At 47.6% G+C, this 18,624-nt stretch overlaps 1 protein-coding gene across 1 annotated transcript; it reads left to right on the top strand.

Moving 5' to 3' along the window:
* The first annotated feature begins 8,673 nt into the window (after positions 1-8,673).
* GPR15LG (G protein-coupled receptor 15 ligand) lies at positions 8,674-17,401 on the top strand. The gene is made up of 3 exons (XM_004021530.5): positions 8,674-8,796; positions 10,618-10,707; positions 16,501-17,401. Exons 1-3 carry the CDS (start codon positions 8,727-8,729, stop codon positions 16,584-16,586), a joined length of 246 nt encoding a protein of 81 aa, XP_004021579.1. The 5' UTR covers positions 8,674-8,726; the 3' UTR covers positions 16,587-17,401.
* The last annotated feature ends 1,223 nt before the right edge of the window (positions 17,402-18,624 follow it).

Here is an 18,624-nt window from a genome sequence, read left to right on the forward strand (position 1 = left end):
AAATGATGTATCTCAACACTGGGTATCAGGCAAAAGCTTATCTAGAAAATCGGGGGGGTGGTCATTTTATTGTAGATAATGAAGACTTCAATATAAAGTGAGATATAAAATATGAATACTTATAACTTAAGATAGTAGGTCTAAAATGATAATAGGAAATCTCCAGTTCTCTGGCTCCTGTTAACATACCACTGGGTTTTTTTCCCTTCACATGACTCAGCGGAGAGTGGAGACCTACTGATTGATAGGCTTTAGAAACAGAAAAAAATCTGTTTCTCATTTTCTAAAACATCCGAAGTGTTAAAGGATAGCTGAGATTTGTGATTTTAAAAAACCACACAAAATAATAAAGACCTGTTTGGTTTGCTTAGAATGGTATCTAATGAACATTCAGAGGGCGTGAATATAGCAGACACCATGCTAACTGGACCTAGGGGAGACAATAATAAGTGGAAATTGCCTTCTAAAGCACAGCAACCTCATGTAAGAACAACCATAGTCTATTGTGATGAGTGTTACAAGAGAAGTGAACAAAGTGTGTTTCTAAGACGTCCAAGGAGGAAGTCCTCAAGAGTAAACAGTTACAGCGCATAAAAAAGGTAGGGCATTTTACACAGCAGCAACAGTGGAGTCAGGGCAGAGACGGGGGAAGACGGCAAGACGTGAAGCCCGGTTTCCTGCTCACAGCTGGTAGTGAGTGCTGGGCCGGGGGCCCTGGACTTTCTTGAGTATTTTATGTGCATTTTAATTGTTAGGATCTGGGAAGAAGGGCATGTGTTCCTTAAAATTGTTCAACTGTGAGGGATGTGTCCCAATTAAAGTCTCTGAAGTTGAATACACCCAAGATCTGTATCATTCGAATAGGGTAGGAGGATCCAGGTATGTTGTTAATAGCTAATGATTGAAATTTTTCCGTGTTGTATGCTATCCTTTGTGTGATCATAACATTCCTTTGAGCCAAGCACTGCTTGCCCCATTTTGCAGAGGAGTAAACCAAAGCCCACAGGCTCAGTCTTTGCACAAGGTCATAGCTGGGAAAAAAAAGCAGCAGAGTTGACCAGTTACACTAGTAAGTTTGTGACGGATGCTGTAGAGCTGAAGTCCTATTTGAGAATCAAAAACTCAGTACCAGTTAAATAGGTTGAGGTTTAGCTGCAAAGACTAATACCTAGAACGTTAGAATTTTAGTGTTTATCAAAAGGCATTGATATCATTGAAGGGTAAATGGATGGTAATCGATGTTTTACTTCCTAGATCCTATTATATAGAGGACCAGAAACTCTTGTACTGCCCAGGCCACTTAGAGCTACAAAGCAAGCCATTTATTTAAGGTTGATGTAATCAGTAAGATGAAATGCTTCTTATTAAATGTATTCGGTTTCAGTAGCACTCAAAATGGAAGCTGTTTTCAGGAAAAGATGAAAGTTAAGATCTTGAGGAGTTTGTATTTTTTGAAACAGTTCAGGAAGATGGAGAAAGTGCTCTCAGTATTATTAACACTTGAAAAGAGCAAAAGGAGCATTTTTGTGTCTGTAGCAAAGATGAAATAAGTGAAAAGCCCGATGGGGGAAGGAGGTTTATACTCTTAGCTGGTATTGGGCAGGACTGCTGCCACTTAGCACACAGCAGGCCCGGCACAGTGTGCTCCCTGCAGCCTCAGCATTCCACTCGGCTTTGCTCGAAGCTTGCGTTGCTTCCTGTCATAGTGGACTATCAGCCCTCCAAAAGGGGCCTCTCTGTCCTCTGCCGTCAACTGAGAACTTGTGTTGCAACCTTGCTGGCTACAGTTGAAGCCTTTGGGTGGGGGAGGGGAGTGTCTCTGTGACTGCACCCAGAAATATAGGATTGATTTTTTTCTGGCAGGACCAACCTGACATTCATTCTCATAACTGGGCAAATTCAGACAATTTTTAAATATTTAAAACAAATGCTTTCCACTAACACTTAGTAAAATCTGCCTGATGACCAGTAAGCGTGGTGTTGGGTGACCATCCTTCCAGCCTAACCTTCCACGTGCCTGAGAAAGGTGGACCGCCCACCTGTGCACCCCAGGGTGGTTTTACATAGGATCACAGGGCTTGGTAACCCGAGGGTCTAGTGATGATCTCCTAGGAGGTGTCACGTCTTGATATATTAACATGTTAGTCATGCTACCTGTTCTCAGATGCAGTATTTTTCACACTTCATTTCTGAAACGTGTATTTGATTTTGTAATTTTTTCCCCACAAAACCAAACAGCTTATCTTTAAATCAGTGGCATCTTAGAATTGAAGAAATAATGGTAGTCGTAAATGATTTGTTTTCTATTTCTCATAGTTCATTGTCCTGTAAGAACAGGGATCTGATGATTCAGAGGGAATCTTCCACAAGAAAAGTAAGAACAACCTAGCCCCACCCAGTCATGTACTTAACACAGGCTGAACGGACTGATTTCCCAGCAATGCAGAATGACTTCTGAACAGAAAGGCCAGTGGTGGCTGAGAAAGAAAGCTTCTGTGCTTCGGTATGATCTGTTCATAAGGAGAGTAGGGAATTAACAAGTTGGTTTGGTTTGGTACTCCCTGAAGGAATGACCTCCTAGTACCAACTGTGGAAACGAGCCAGGATGAAGGAGACCCGTTTTCGCCCTCCTGTAAAGCCTGGCTGGAAACTTCTCAGCTGGAAGACAGCATCAGATGAGCAGAGGCAATGGGGGGGGGGGGGTCAGAAGAGCTCCCAAAGAGGGACAGTCACTGGCCCTGGCCCTGGTGACCTTTGAGCAGGGAACGCTGGAGACAAACCTTTACCATTGGTGGGAAATTTCAGGGCTGTACACAACAGCATTAATCTTTACACGTCACTTTTTTAAGAAGTCAGGTGAAGAGATAGTCACTCTATTTGGTAGCTAGTTATTAAATAAGAGAAACGGCAACAAACAAACCAAGGTAATTGTGAAGTAATTATTCAGAAACGACAAAAGCATTATCCAGACTAATCGCTCCAAGAGTTCAGAGACAGAGACCAATTATGTAAGTGCTCACAAGATGTCCTACGTACCACAGAAGGGTTGGTAGCTGGAGGGGGCCCCCAGCTTTGATAGGAAGGGGCATGTCTGGGGCAGCCTCCACACAAAGCATCATGGGAAGTATCCTGACCTACTTTGCAGAGAACCCAGCCTCTGCCTGCAAACCAAATGTGTCTGAGCCTAATTGTGTGCTCACAGGTTATGTCCCCATTGTACTGGGTTCTTCAGAAAAAACAGAAGTGCAATCACCTACCTCATTTAAGTAGAAGAAGCATTTAAAAAAGAAGTTGGGGCCTTCTCTGGCAGTGTAGTGATTAGGACTCCGAGTTTCCACCGCATGGGGCATGGGTTCAATCCCTGGTTGGGGAACCAAGATCCTACATGCCCTGAGGCATGGCATAAAGAAGTTGGAGAAATTATAACAAGGTTTTGACTCTTGTTAATTCTGAGTGGCAGAAAAATGGGCATTTGGAAGGGAAATGGGGTGTTCAGTATCTATTTCAGTATATTATATATATCTGCCCCTAAATAGTTCTGGGGGGCTTCCCTGGTGGCTCAGTGGTAAAGAATCTGCCTGCCAATGGAAGAGACATGGGTTTGATCCCTGGGTCAGGAAGATCTTCTTGATAAGAAAAGTGCCAACCCACTTCTGTATTCTTGCCTGGGAAATCCCATGGACAGAGGAGCCTGGAGGGCTACAGTCCATGGGGTCCCCAAGAGTCGGATGTGACTTAGCAACTAAATATCACAACAAATAGTTTTTTAGAAAGGAAAGTCCATAGGGAGAGAAAATACACTGAAACACTGAAAGAAGCTTTTCGGATTTTAGACACATACTGGGAAAGCAGAGCCTCTCTCCACCCTGTGGCCTTTGGCACCATCTCACCTGAGTGGGACTGACCCAGCGCCTTCAAGGCCCTTGGAGCGCTGATGTGCTGTGTCTGCAGTGATGTCAGGGTTGAAGTCTAGCCAAGGACACAGCTCTTGCCTCACCTTAGGCATCCACCTGGTCCTGGTGATGCTAGGTGCGGGGGTGAGAGTAAGGGAAGGTGACACCTCTCTTCTGGGAAGCCTGCTGCCAAACCTGCAAAGCACAGGGGAGATGCTGACAAACAGGATCGATCCCAATCCTACCTGAAGTTCTCCAGCTCCGAGCACTGGCCAAAGGGGAACACCTTAGCACCCTCCTCCTCCTCCTACCACCCTCCCCCCTCCTCCTTCCTCCCTCCCTTCTCCTCCTCTTCCTCCCTCCCTCCCTCCTCCTCCTTTCTCCCTCCCTCCTCCTCCTCCTCCTCCCCACTGCCCAAGTCACTGGCACCTCTTCTGTGGGTCCTTTCACCTTTCTCCATCAAGGTCCTCATTCGTGAGTGGGTCTGCTATCAGTCATTTAGACTTGAATTTCAGTGTGCTTATTTTTTCTTAGCCCTGAATCGTGGCAAGAAAATATAGTCATTATTTCGCACTGAAGCATAGTACATTCTTGAACACAAGTGGGAGGTTGGTATTTCTTGGAGACAGGTTGCTATTGAAAAAAGAAGGGAAAGCTTTGCACTCCACTGCTGGCAGCTGACTGCCTAATGGAACAAAAACTTTTTTTCGTATAACACAATGCTTTACCATCCCACTTTCATCAAAGGGATCTCTTCCTCTCCAACTTCAACTACTGTTTTACAGAGGACCAGAGAAACTGAGGAACAGAGGAGCTGAGCAACTTGTCCAGAGTCATACAGCTTACACACGGCAGGGCTCCGCTTAGAGCCTCGATCACGTGGCTGGAGAGCCTGGGCTTTTCACAAGTGTAGGGGAAGGTAGGGAGATGGCGATGGCAAGTGTCCTGAGATCCCTGCTCCAGACTAAAACCATATGGTGACTGTGAAGGGGTGGAGGCGAGAGGCCAGGAACTCCAGTGAGAAAGCAGAAAGCCAAGTCCCATTAGAGACTCAAAGATGGTGGCTTCACAGGTGCTGCAGCACCAGCTTGGAGCGGCCAGAGGATGGGAAAGACAGCGCCTTCCAGTCTCCTCGGGCGGCTTCATGGTGTGGGAGAGGAGATCATTTTCTGGCGTGTGCCCATGGAGGGGCCAACAGCCTGCCAGCAGCCACCAGGGTGAGCCAGGGCAGCCCACAGCAGTGACGGGGGCAGGCAGAGGGAGCGAGGCAAGAGGAGGGGTGGAAGGATTCACAGCATCTTCGAGAACCGAGGGGGCCAGTGAGGGCAAAGGTGGAGGCAGCAGGCCCTGGGTTACCAGTCTTGACCGCAGCAGCAGAGCAACCCAGAGGCAGGCAAGATCCAGTGAGCTGGATGCTCATGAGGAAGTTCAGATTAGCTATAAAAACACAGAGAAAGTATCAGGTTTGGGTGCAGTTTGAGGATGGCATATAAGCTAAACATTAACATTGTGGATTATTTCCACCTAACGAGTTCTTGTGCAACCAAGTCAGGAAAGAACCTCAGCTCTGGAGGCACAAGACCTGGTTCCAAGTGAGAAGTTACCATAACATATTTAGGTGAAAGAAAATTTTCCTTTCCCTTGTTGCAAGATGGAAATGAAATGCCTGCATCCCTAAGGTGGGAGGAGAGTTAAATTAGAAGACGATTGAAGGACACCAGATGCTGACCCCTCCCTGTGTTATAAACTGACCTGCAATTTGCTGGGCAAATGAAAGAGGGAGAGTCATTTCTGATCAATCACAGGGTCCATAAAGCATCCCTGAAGAAAAGCGTGATGGCCAAGAGTGAAGTGAGGGACACGAGTCAGAATGTTCTTACCATAAAGGGCTTCAGGCATTTTCCTAATTGACCTCAGAAATCACAGGCTTAACTTGAAAATATTTTCTTCCTTGTAAATTCCCCTGTGTGTTAGGTGTGTTTCCAGAGACTTATTTCTCAGGAAGGCTGCCAAGTGTTCCAATCCATCTTTGGAAAGGATTCAAAGCCTCAAATTTGATTATTTTTGTACCCAAACTTCATGTGCTTAAAAACTAACAGGTGTTCCTGTTAAAATGCTTCTCATTTGCACCTCTCTCAGTTCGACATGAGATTTCAAATATTCTAAAGAGCCAGAGGTGTTTCTTCCTTTTTTAAAGAAGTTGAGAGCTATCTTTGAAATGTTAAAAAAGCAGGTGAAGAATCTGTGAACAGGAATTGTCTCTGGGGAGTGGGATTTCAGATGGAATTTATACTTAATACCCTGCATTATTCAAATGAATGCATCAGAGATTGCTTCAGTAGTTTTTTAGAAGCATTTAAAAAGGTGGTGGAATTCTGACATCTGAATCTACTCTTCTCTTTAAACATACGGTCCCAGAAACACCTGAGGATCTGTGAATCGTATGTGTGAGTGTGTAACAGTCTCCTGAGATTGCCAGTTTTTCTTGCTCTTAACTGTTCAGTGCCCCCCATGGCTCTGTTCTATGGTGACCAAAAAGCCATACTGAAAACCTAATGTCTATTTCTGACTCTCTGGCTGAGTGGCTGAGGGTTCTGAGAAAATTACCCAAGTCCTGGCTTTAGTTAGAGTGTAAATCTCAACAAATCTCTTCACTAGCCTGGCTTGTTGTTGTTCGGTCGCTCAGTCATGTCTGACTCTCTGCGACCCCATGGACTGCTGCGTGCTAGGCTTCCCTATCCTCCACTATCTCCCAAAGTTGCTCAGATTCATGTCCACTGAGTCGGTGATGCTATCTAACCATCTCATCCTCTGTTGCCCCCTTCTCCTTTTGCCTTCAATCTTTCCCAGCATCAGGGTTGTTTCCAATGAGTTGGCTCTTCCCATCAGGTGGCTAAAGTATTGGAGCTTCAGCATCAGCATCAGTCCTTCCGATGAATATTCAGGGTTGACTCTCTCCTAACTTCTGCACCACTGCTAAGCAGTGAGAGTTCAGCTTGGCCAGTCTCTACTCCCTCTGCCAAGTAGCTTCTTCCTTTCACCTCTGATGATGGTTTGCCAAGAGGAAAAAGGAACCATGCCAATGCAAAGAGTGCCTATTTCAGCAGGTAACGGGTGACTGGCAGCCACAGGCATGCTTTTGCCCAGAGAACCCAGTGGCACCTCAAGTAACCCCAGATAAAAATTAGATAAAATAGTGGTAAAGTGCTTGATGTGGGTCACGGATGTCGTCTCAATCTTAGGAAGCATCTTCAGGAAATGTTACTGAGTTTAGGAACCCATAACAAGCAATCTGAGAACAAGGTGCGGGCTGATGGACGCAGCCTCAAGACCAGCCCCATCCTCTCTCGGCCTCTCCTTCCTACAATGCCTCTCCTGGGCACCAGCTCTGAAGCCACCCTTGGTAGACCCCTTGGGTCTTTCTGATCACACCCTCTGCCACTGCCCACTCAGCACAGCCAGCAGGATTCAGAACACACCCTGGAAAGGGAATCAGGCAGGGGCCAGGCAAGTGACTAACATAGTATGACATTTGGTCCTTAAGCCCTGTGGCTCCCACTAGTTTCCTTGTGTGGACTGGTTTTAAAGGTTTTGAAAACACATCAAAGCATACAGGCTGACTGTCAGAAATCCCCTGGCCAAGCAATTTGCTCAGGAAGCTGTCTGAGAATGTGATCTAAATTGAATCTCTTATCTCTAGCAAGAGAAGAGGGCCAGTCCCAGGCAGTGCGGATTGTCCGAACTGACTGCCAGAAACCAGGACGATTCTAGAGAGTTGAACCTGATACTACCATCTGTCCACATGCCCTTCAACACTGGGAACCAGAGGCAGCTCTTTGGTTAGAAGGGCACACTTATTAAGGCAAAGGACAGATAGACATGATATCACAAGGGCAAATGCAAATTCTGTGTGTCTGCATGACCACCTCCACCGACAGAAGCTCCCTGAGACCAGCCAGTCACAGTGTCTTCTGTGTCCCTGGGACCCGGTACACAGCCGAGCCCATGATGTATATCCAGTGAGTAGGTGACTCTCAAGCTACCTGTACCATTGACCAACGTTCCCCCATGCTTGCTGTCATAGGATGTTTTTTCTTCACGTCTTTTCTCACATTGATTCTTAACCTGCATGTTCTTTTGTTTCATTACGATCTTAAATATCCGTCAAGGTGCAGCCACCAATCCATCTCCTTCCCAGCTGTACAAGCATCTCCCATGTTTCAGGGGGCTCCTCACACACGTCCTTGTTCAGGTTTGCGGGAAAGAGAGCAGTGTACCCATTTCACAGATAGGAAGCAGACTCAAAGACATTTGATGGCAAGTTCAAGGACACTCCATGGATATGTGGCAGACCAAGGACTCAAACCCAGGCTATCTGATTCCTCACCCTGTGCTCCCGACTCTTCCCCTGAGATTTTGCAAAGGGTTTTATGGTTCTGTTCTCCCTGCCGCATCTAAGGAATAAACAGGAAAATCTATGTTTGATAGAATGATTACTGACACTAAAAGTTAATGTTCAACCCTGGGAAATGACTCTTCCTTCCCAGGAGCTTTCTGAAGCCAGGGCTGGGAGCTCGCTCCTGGGGCTGGGCATTTATAGCTTTGCGTGTTACAGTTCATGAAATACTCTCAACTTCTCGAAAAGCTGGTTTGGGTTTTTTCCTCTTGGGAGGGGCTGACTCTACCCTTTATGCGAATTCCAAGGCTTCAGGTGCCCTGCCCACTGGGAAACACCTCTGTCTCTGCTGCTCTATAAAGTTCCCAGGTGGCCCCAAGGGAAGACTTCTGCAGCACAGCAGCCTCCCCAAGTCGTGAGGTTCCTGCCCCGCCACCATGAGGCTTCTAGTCCTCACCAGCCTGCTCTGCACCCTGCTTCTCTGCTTGTCCCTCTTCTCCGCAGAAGGTAGGACTCTCCCCTGTCCCCGCCCAGGGTGCCGGTCCCTGAGCAGGGATTCTCTGGTCTGGGATGGTGGGAATCAGGAAATGTTGGAGGGCAGGCAGTCCTGGGCCCTGAAAGACGTCACCCCTGAACCCATATGGCACCTCTATTCACAATAGCAGCACCAGAGGGAGGCTCAGGAGCCTTAAACCCCGCAATCTGTCCACAGCCCCAGCTCGCCGAACACACACACACTAAGTAAAAGGAAGAGGCTTTGTGTCTGTGTGGTAAGCACACTGCTTTTACTGCACCTAATTCCTGCCTCACTGGAAGTTTTGGAGCCACTCTAATACACATGAGTAATGCAGTCAATTTGTGTTGAATGAGTGAATTAATTGATTAGTAGACCATCTGGTCTGGACACCCCCAAATCTCATGCAGAGGGAACACCTGTGGCAGATGGGATGATAACGTGGTGGGGAGGCATGTTCATTTAGAACTGGGGCACACGGCCCTTGCACCTTTACGGATACGAGTATTTAGCTCTTCTGTCTTTCTCAATTCAGATTGCTGAATATTTTGAACTTTTTCTCTTGCCTAACGCTCTAAAAACTGCTTACTGTGTTTTTTTTTTTTTAACAGTTATGGTTATTTTAACATTTATCTGAATTTGGGGATATAGAAATAAATACCAGGGTGAAAAACGCCCATAATTTCATTACTCAAGAATGGCCATGTTCAACATTTTGTTTATTTCTTTTCAGTACGCTTACAAGCATCTTTGTAATGGATATCTCTCTGTATGTTCGATCTTATATCTGTTTTATTTATCATTGTATTATTATAGTCACCAAAAATATTTACAGTTGAAATCTGGAAGCATTTACACCAGAATGTCAACAGCAGCCATCTCTGCCTGAGCAGTAGGATTATCAAAAGTATTCACTTTCTAAAGTTTCTGCGATGAACATTGCCACATATACAACATGGAAAACAGTGATTAGAGTTCCTCAAAAATACAGCCCATAGCAACATGATTTATCAGACCTCTTCTGTTGGACATGTTAGAGATTGGCAATGCTACCTTAATGACAATTCAGCAAAGATGAATATCTTTCCTCATTAAGCTTCCTATCCTAGGAGTGTCTCTACCAGATTCCCCAAAATGGGGTTATTTAACTAATAATTTTAGGTATAACTTGCCACTACATGAATGTACTGTGATGAATTTACATGCTTAGATATCTTTGAGCTATTTTAAGTATACAGTAAAAAGCATGGTTCTACGTAAAACATTTCCTGTATTTCGGCTAATTTTCCTAGATTGCCGAGGGGAGAGAACTACTATGTCAAAGGGCGTAGACAATTCTTAAAAAAACATTTACTTTTTTAGTTTGACTGCACCAGGTCTTAGTTGCCACCTGCAAACTCTTAGCTGCAACATGAGGGATCTCACTTTTTGATCAGGGATGGAACCTGGGCCCCCGACATTAGCACCTGGGAGCACAGAATCTTAGTCACTGGACCACCAGTGCAGTCCCAAGGGCATAGATACTTCTGAGTGATGGTGCTGAACTGTTTCTTGGGCAGGAAGATGAGGAAGATGTATTCTGAGGGCAGAGGATCTCCCCACATTGACTGTTATTTATGGAAAAGAGATAGCCTCAAGGCCCACTCTCCCTGGATCCTCCTGTAGCCTGACCCATCCTGAGTTTTCCTGAATAAATATTCCCAAACCCTTGGCCTTGGGGGCTGAAGTTCTCTCCTGTCACTCCTGCATAGACCCTGTCCCCAGTGTCCCCAAGTGTGCTAAGGGAGGGACTCTGTTCCTGTATTCCCTCTCAGGGAGAAGACACCCGAGTCATCATGCCAAGCCCGGAAAAGGCAAGCCCTGCTGTCCCCGAATTCCTGGCCCTGAACTGATGACCCAGAAAGGTAAGCACCGCACACCTGCCTGGGTGTAAGGAAAGGCTTTGAGGCCATGGGACAGGCTGTATACGTGTCCCCTGCCCACCTGCCCTCCATTCCTGGCATCAGGCCCTTTTGTGGAGAAGCCATGAGCAGACGTGAGCTTGGCCTCATGGATCTTTCTAATCTAGTGGGGGAAACTGACCTGCACCGCCCCCACCAAAAAAAAAAAATGTCAACAGATTAATCACCTTGAACTGAATATATTCCCTCAAGAGAAAGAACAGGATGCAATTAGAAAATGGGATGGAGAAGGTCCTCATCCTGGGTGGGAGGCCTCAGAGGGGCCAAGCTTTGCGAGACCCAAAAGAAGACCAAGGAACTGGCAGGAGGAGGTGGGAGGGGCGGCGCAGGAGGGGAAAGCAGGAGGCATGAATAGAGAGCAGGTGGGGAGTCGTGGGGTGCGCAGAGAAGCCACGAGCCGAGGCCGGGCTGGCCTGGTGAGGGAGCTGGCCCATGAGCTGGGCGACCAGAGGGGACGGGGCGCACAGGGCCAAGGCGTCCCGAGCGGCAGGCAGGCAGCACCCATCCCAGGCGGCAGGCTAGGGGTGCAGAGCTGGACTCCCTCCCAGAGTGAGGCCTCGAAGAGCAAGGCTGCCCTCTCCCACAAGGCCTGGGGGGCAGGGGGATTGAGGGGTGAGGGAGACAGGCCAACAGAAGGCTACAGGCACCCAGCTCCCAGTACTGGGGCACCAGGCCAGGGCAGGCTGATGCATGGGAGTTGCCTAACCCAGGATGCAAGTTTGGGACGGCTGAACCTTGGCTGGCCTTTGGGCCTGGGGCAGGCAGAGTCCCCGGGGGAAAAGCCAGGCAGGCCTGACACAAACCCAGGGTTCCTGTCCCCCATCCTGCACTTAGTCTCTGCAGCCTAAGGGAGGCCCCATCTCAGGGCTCTAAAGAGGCCCAGCTCCGCTGACTCCTCTGGGGCCATGGCTCAGGGAGCCTGTGCCAGAGCTGGAGCCTCCACACCCCTCCTGGTTCTCAAGAGTTCTGTGTGCCAAGGGGAGGCCTGGGTGTGAAACAGAGGGAGGGGGACAGGCTGCATGCCTCAGCCTCAGGCCACTTCTCTGGAGAAGCTGACAACCCCCCTTTCCAGAGTGGCATCACATCCCACTGGGGCTGGGTAAAAATAACTGGTTCTCACACCCTGAACCCAAGTGTAAGCCACCCCCCCCCCCCCCGGGCTGGCTGGCTGGCTGCAGCCTGGCTCTCCCTGAAAGCTCCAGCCTGGCAGAGGAGGGCTGTTTCGCTGAGTCCCTCCCCACCGGGAGGCTAGGCTGGGCTCGGACACTGCAGCGCCCTCCCCAGGATGCATTTGCTCAGGAGCACTTGTCAATGAAAGTAATTAATAAACAATCAAGAGTAAGAATAGAAAAGAGTGTTATGTGAGCCAAACTGAAGACTAGCCAGAAGCCTGCTTCCCAGTTGACTCTTGAGAAACTGCCCGAGAGAAGCAGAGTTTTCACTAGTTTCATATCTTGTCAGAATAAGACAATTAAACAAGTCAGTATCACATTTCTTCAAGATTTTTTTTAGAAAAAAATAAAAAAACAGACCAACCTGTACACAGCAAATCAGGCCTTGGTACCTGGGAAGTGACTCTTATCATCAGAGGATTAACATTGGTGTCCTAGGAAGGGGAGCATTTAATCTACACTTTAAACAGGGACATTCTTTACTTCTAGTCAATGTGCCCTTTTTAAAAAATATTCAAAGCAGATATACAATGTATGTTTGATAGGCACCCAAAGGCTATTTTATTTAGCATAAAATTCAAGTTAGCTCATGTTTGAGCCAGAATGACTTCCCACAATACTGTAAGCCCAGAATCCTAACCACTAAGCCACCAGGGAATTCCCTGTGAAAATGTTTCTTATTACAATAAAGAAAAGGGAAGCTGAAGATGTATGTGCATGCACGCACACATGATTCATAGGAAACACAGCAGGGTTAGCTCCGTGTGCACAGCACAAGGGCAGCTCTTTTTTTTTTTTTTTTTTAGCCACACAATACTTCAGAATAATCTAAGTGTGCGGCTCCCATGCTGAGTCTGGATTTCTATCAGTGTACATAGCTTTTATATTCCATTGCAGGGATCTGCAAGCAACTTAGAACAAGAAGGGCAAAGCAAGCATTTTTACTAGGTCCCTATCATGCAGTCTCATTTAAATCCTTGGAACCATCCCAGGGCAGCATGGTCCATTTTACAGATTTGAAACTCAGGCTCAGAAAGGTTATGAGGCAGAGCCAGAAACTTGTCTCTGTCCATCTCTTTCCATTGCAACAGCTGCCTCCTGCAGAGAAAGGAGTTTCCTTGTTACATTTATGAAGACACGCAGGTGCCTGAGGGAGACTTCAGACTTCCTGGAAGGGAAGCTCTGTCTGGGTTGGAATCTCAGCTCCAGCACCGACTAGATATGTGTCCTTGACCAGATCCTTCAGCTCTGCTAAGCCTCAGTCTTCTCCCCTGTGGATGGGTGTAACAGTAGACTCTATGATCATAGTCTATTACCCCCTAGTCAGTGAGGTTGTGACTATAAAGCCAGGCATTGGCCTGGCACCGGCTATCTGGTAAACTTGCTCTGCTCTGGCTACAGAGGAAGTCTGAGCATGCCCAGGTGTAGTGGTTCCACCCATCTTCTGGGGCTGACCCTATGGCTCACACAGCACTGTGGAATAAACAGCAGGGGCGCCAGGTGTGCCAGGCTCTGGAAATTTGGCCTCTGTACCCTGGTTCACTGACATAGAGAGCCTGTGCATTGTCTGCTGAAAGAGAAAGTGGCCGAGGCTGCCTGGAGGGTGTCCCTGAGCTGACACCCCCAGCTGTGACACACACAGGCCAGTGTCGCCCACTGTCCAATCGAAGATGTCTTTCCAGAGCACAGCTTTGCCTAAGTGCTATGCTAGGCCCATGGCAGTGATATGAAGTGGCAAGCATGGGACTCTGGGTTAATTCTACAAAGCCATCATCAAAAATCAATGTGTTGAGTGGCCAGTTTGCTGAACTTACCACAATTGGTAAATTGTTTACCAATTTACTAAAAAAAAAGGTGTGTGTGTTGGCGGGGGGGGGCTTTCTCTAAAGCATTTGAGAAGTTGGTAACCATCTATAAGGCAGCCTTGTTTTAAAGGAATGTTCAATTTGTTGGTTCTATTGGGACTTGAGGGGTCTCAGCTTTAGGTGTGGTCAGACAGACAGCTATCTAGGCCTCACCAGCCGGGAAAGTCTGTGACACTGAGCCTCTGTCAGGCTGCCCTCCTTCCATGGGTCCTGAGGCTGTCAGTGAGGGGACTCCTGGGGAGGGCTGGAGAGGCCTTGTGGGAGGGTCCTTGGGGTCTGAGAGAGTGCCTGTCCATTTGCAGGCTTCTTAGGGCCTGAGAGCTCCATGCCACCTTCCCCGCTTTGAAGCCCCACAAAATGACTTGAACATTTTGGGAGATACTTGAACATAGTTGGAGACAGGGGCCGAAAGGGACACAGATATTCCTCCCCACCATGGGGTTGCCCCTGTCTTCAGAAAGGAGCCTAGCCTACAGAGACAAAGGTTATCCACTGAGGACTTGAGTGTGATGACGTGAGGGTTTGGCGACTTTGGAAGGTAGCAAAGTGGACACCGGGGCTCAGTGCAACAGATGCAGGAGGTGGAGAGGCTACCCATCGTGCCCAGTGGACCCATCAGAGGGGCTCAGATTAGTGGTCTTGTTCCTTGTAATTACGCCTGTCAGCCATAGCTGCATGATAAAACACCTCCAGCTTCAGTGGCCCAAAACAATACGTAGTTATCATTTGCTATGAGTCTATAGGTCAGCTGGACCGTTCTTCCAGTCTTTGACGGGCTCATTCATTTTTCCAAGGGTTTGGATAGGTACTTCTGCTGAGCCTAGCCAGGCTCTTTCACATGTCTGGGGGGGTCAGTGGGATGAAGCTAGGATGATCTCAGCTGAGTGACTAAACTCTGTTCTACAAGGTGTGGAAGAATCATCCTCTGACAGGCTAACTCAGGCTTGTTCACTTGGGGACTGCAGGGCTCCACCTACAGAGGGGAAATACCTCAGGCCTCTTTAGGCCTCAGAACTGGTCCACTTTCATTTCCACTTCATTCTCTGGGCCAAAGCAAGTCACCAGACCAGATTCAAGGAGCAGGGAAATAGACCCCTTGTCATGGTGGGAAAAGATGCAAAGTCATGTTGCAAAGGAAGGGCAGAGAACTCTATCCTCATTTGCACTCAGTTAACGACAGAGGATGAGATGGCTGGATGGCATCACTGACTCGAAGGACATGCGTCTGAGTGAACTCCGGGAGTTGGTGATGGACAGGGAGGCCTGGCGTGCTGCAATTCATGGGGTCGCAAAGAGTCGGACACGACTGAGTGACTGAACTGAAGTGAACCACATTATTTATTGTAGGAACCAGAGAAGAGAGTTTGGGGGCTTGAGGGTGGAGACAGAGGGTAGAGGGGAAGCAGTGGTCAAGAAATCATGGTTCTCCATCAGAAATGCTAGGAGAAAACTCTCACAATATGATATTAATAGAAAGGAGTAGTTAACACTGTATATTACTATGATTATCACTTTGGGAAGGCAAAAGCACTTTCAAATAGGAAGAAAGAGAAAATTACACCAATATTAGCACTTATTTATGATTAAGATGTGGGAATAATTATGATAATTAAATTTATTTTTTGTATAGCGAGTAATTATATAGCAACTACTGCACAGCACTTATATCTGCTAACTCATTCAACCCTCACAATAGTGCAAAGAGTTAGACACTATTGCTATTCTTATTATTAGACAAGGCACCAAAGCACGGAGAAGTTTAGTCAGCTGTTGAAGGTCACCCAGCTAGTAAGGAAGGGGTAGAGCTGGGCTTTGAATCCAAGTAACCTGGCTCCAGAGTCTATGCTCTTAACTAGCATACCACCTTGCATATAGTAATAATCCAGAAACTAAAACAGAAAAAATAATATTACCATAATTTAATAACCATCCTCATTCATATTTCCTTTTCTCATGCAAATATGTTTACCTAGCTTTATTTTTATTATACCTTTTTTTTTTTAATTTTTAAAATTAACATTGCATTTTATGCATTTTTCTTCAAGGTGCTGTGTCGTCTGCATAGTCACAGGGCTTTAGCACTGTTAAATATTTTTTTCATCATGATATACTATTTAGTAATTAACCATTTCTCTACCACAGGATATTCAGACTGTTTCCAGAATTTTTTTCTGCTGCTAAAAACAAAACTGTGAAGACTAGCTTAATACATGCAGGTTTTTCTTTCTTTATGGATTATGCCTCCCACAAATGGGACTGGTTTATCAAAAGATGCAAACCAAGCTTTGAGACACACATTACCTGAGAGAGAGGAGATGGCTGAGGGTTCAAGGGTGAACCCTCTCACCACTACCTTCAGAAACAGACCTTCCAAACCCCTCGATTTTAGTGGGCTCTGCTCTTGACAGAGACAGTTGAACAGATAAACTACCTTCCCTCCATCTCCTGCTAATAAATCAGATTTCTCCCCGATGGGATAGAAATAGCCTGGGCTGGTCATGTTTGCAGTGAAAGACCCCCTCTGGGCATCCCAGAAAGAGGGTAAGATCTAACACTTGCTTTGGTTTTTTAAAAACATATCTTCCTATCTAAAAGTTAATCTTAATTGTATTTCTCCCTTTCCCCCACCTTGACTCTGCTTGCCTCTCTGCCTCTTGTCTGATCGTGCCTGTTCTTGTCTGCCCGCTGCTCCTTCCTAGGACACCACACGAGAAACTGCAGACCATGCAAACTCAAGCCAAGGCCCCGCTTTTGGGTGGTTCCTGGGGCCCTCCCACAGGTGTAGGGCTGCCGCAAACAGGCGCCACACATCTGAGGCCCGCATGCTTAATTCTTGAGGCACCCAGAAGACTTAGGTTCCCCCAGGGTGCTCCCCTCAAAGTCGGGACTGATGACAAATCCTCTGCCCATGAACCTGAGCTTCCTTTCTTAAAGACACAGCATCTCTTGCCTACCGTGTTGGACTGTGCTCATGATTTTTTTAGAAAAGCCTGAACCAGAATCTTCTGAAAACCACAACATGGATTCGAAAGTCCAAGCTCTGGAATGCCTGTTTCTTGCTGTATGCTCTTGGGCAAGTAACTTAGTCCCTCTAGGCTCAGGCTGACTTCAGAGATACAAACTCCAGTGAGAGAAGACATCCAAGGAAGGCACCAGCGAGCTTCACTTACCCCTTTCAAGCCTCATGGCAGTGAGCTAGGGTGTTGGAGGGCTTCATCTCAGGCATCCTTGGCATAGTTCCAGAACTCCAGATCCTGGTATCAATCATCCGCCAACCTTCAGAGTCATTGTGAGCCAGGTCCAGCATACCCAGCCTCAGTCTCCATCTAGCCCCTTGCACACAGATAGTCAAGACTCCATCGTGACCTGAAGAGCTACAAATCCAGAGACTTCCGAGCCTGCTAGAGTGAAGGGTAACAGGGACCCAAGCATGGCCAACCAGCAATGCAGCGGCTCAACTGAACCGAGACACACCCACGCTCCTAACTGTCCCACATCCCATGGCCCCTGTAGGAACCCCTGCCTGATTTTCTGATGTGAGTCTGCTGTAAAGAGCGTGCAATGAAACAAATTGTAAATAAATAAACAAAACACATGGCACATGGTTGTTTGAGAAAACTGGAGGTAGGACCTTTGGTAGGAACTTGGGCTTCCCTGGTAGCTCAGACGGTAAAGAATCTGCCTGCAATGTGGGAGACCTGGGTTCAGCCCCTGGAGGGGGGTTGATCCCCTGGAGGAGGGCACTGCAACTCACTCCAGTCTTCTTGCCTGGAGAATTCCATTAACAGAGGAACCTGGCAGGCTACAGTCCATGGGGTCACAGAGTCAGACACGACGAAGCACAGCACCGCACAGGAGGCCGGATCTGAGACACAGCTGTCTGCTGCAGGAGACCCACTCCCTGAGGCCTCTCCTGCAGGCAGCACCTTCATCACAGCACAATCTAACCATGAAAGGGGGCAGGGGGGTGGGGAGTGAGGAACAGTGATGGGAGCAAGGGTCTCGGTTTGACACACCAGCACTCCCCAGGATTTTCATGTGATCTGGTCAAGTCAGTTCCTGTTTCTGTAAAATGCAGAGTCCAGGACCTATTCAGAGAAGCTAACGTGAGGCCCCGACAAGTAGACAGATGTAAAGTGCCCACAAGGGGCCTGGCACAAACAGAGGAGCTTGGTTCCAGAAAGCCCCTGCCTTCCCTGCCCCCATCCTGGAGGGAATGTTTATGCCCAAGTGAACACACAACTGTGGAGAGGAGGCTCAGAGGGAACAGATGGCCCTTGTCTAAGAGGCTTATCCTTCAATAAATTTCCTTCTAATCTGCTTCTCCCGGCAAGGTGAGAAGCCCCTCCCTACGTCATCCCACAGCTGTCTGAGAATGCCAGACCCACCAGGTGTGAGGCCGATGAGCAGAGGTTCCCTGGCACCCGGCAGTGGGGACAATGGTCCCAGGGCAAGCCCGGGGTCCTCACCTTGTCCTAGGCCAGACCTTTCTGTTTCTGCCAGAAACTTCACTTGCGAGCTCATCCACTCACTCACTCAGCCACCCATCCCTGGGGTAGGTAATGGTCAGAACATGCTAGTTCCAGGGCTCAGAAACGAGCAGATTCAGTCCTTGAGGGCTGAGAACACTTCACTGCTCTGCACAGTTGTGAGGTAAGAACAGAGGACTGGGCTCAGGAGTGGACATGAAAAGAGGAAGAGCCGATGCTTGTGCTGATTCTGGGAGCGTTCTAGCTGGAGAAGAAATGGATGTGTGTGTGTGTGTGTGTGTGTGTGTGTGTGTGTGTGCGCGCGCGCGCGGGCGTGTGCACACGCTGGGCTAA

This window comes from Ovis aries, chromosome 25 (genome assembly GCF_016772045.2).
Source record: "Ovis aries strain OAR_USU_Benz2616 breed Rambouillet chromosome 25, ARS-UI_Ramb_v3.0, whole genome shotgun sequence".
NCBI classification, from domain to species: Eukaryota; Metazoa; Chordata; class Mammalia; order Artiodactyla; family Bovidae; genus Ovis; species Ovis aries.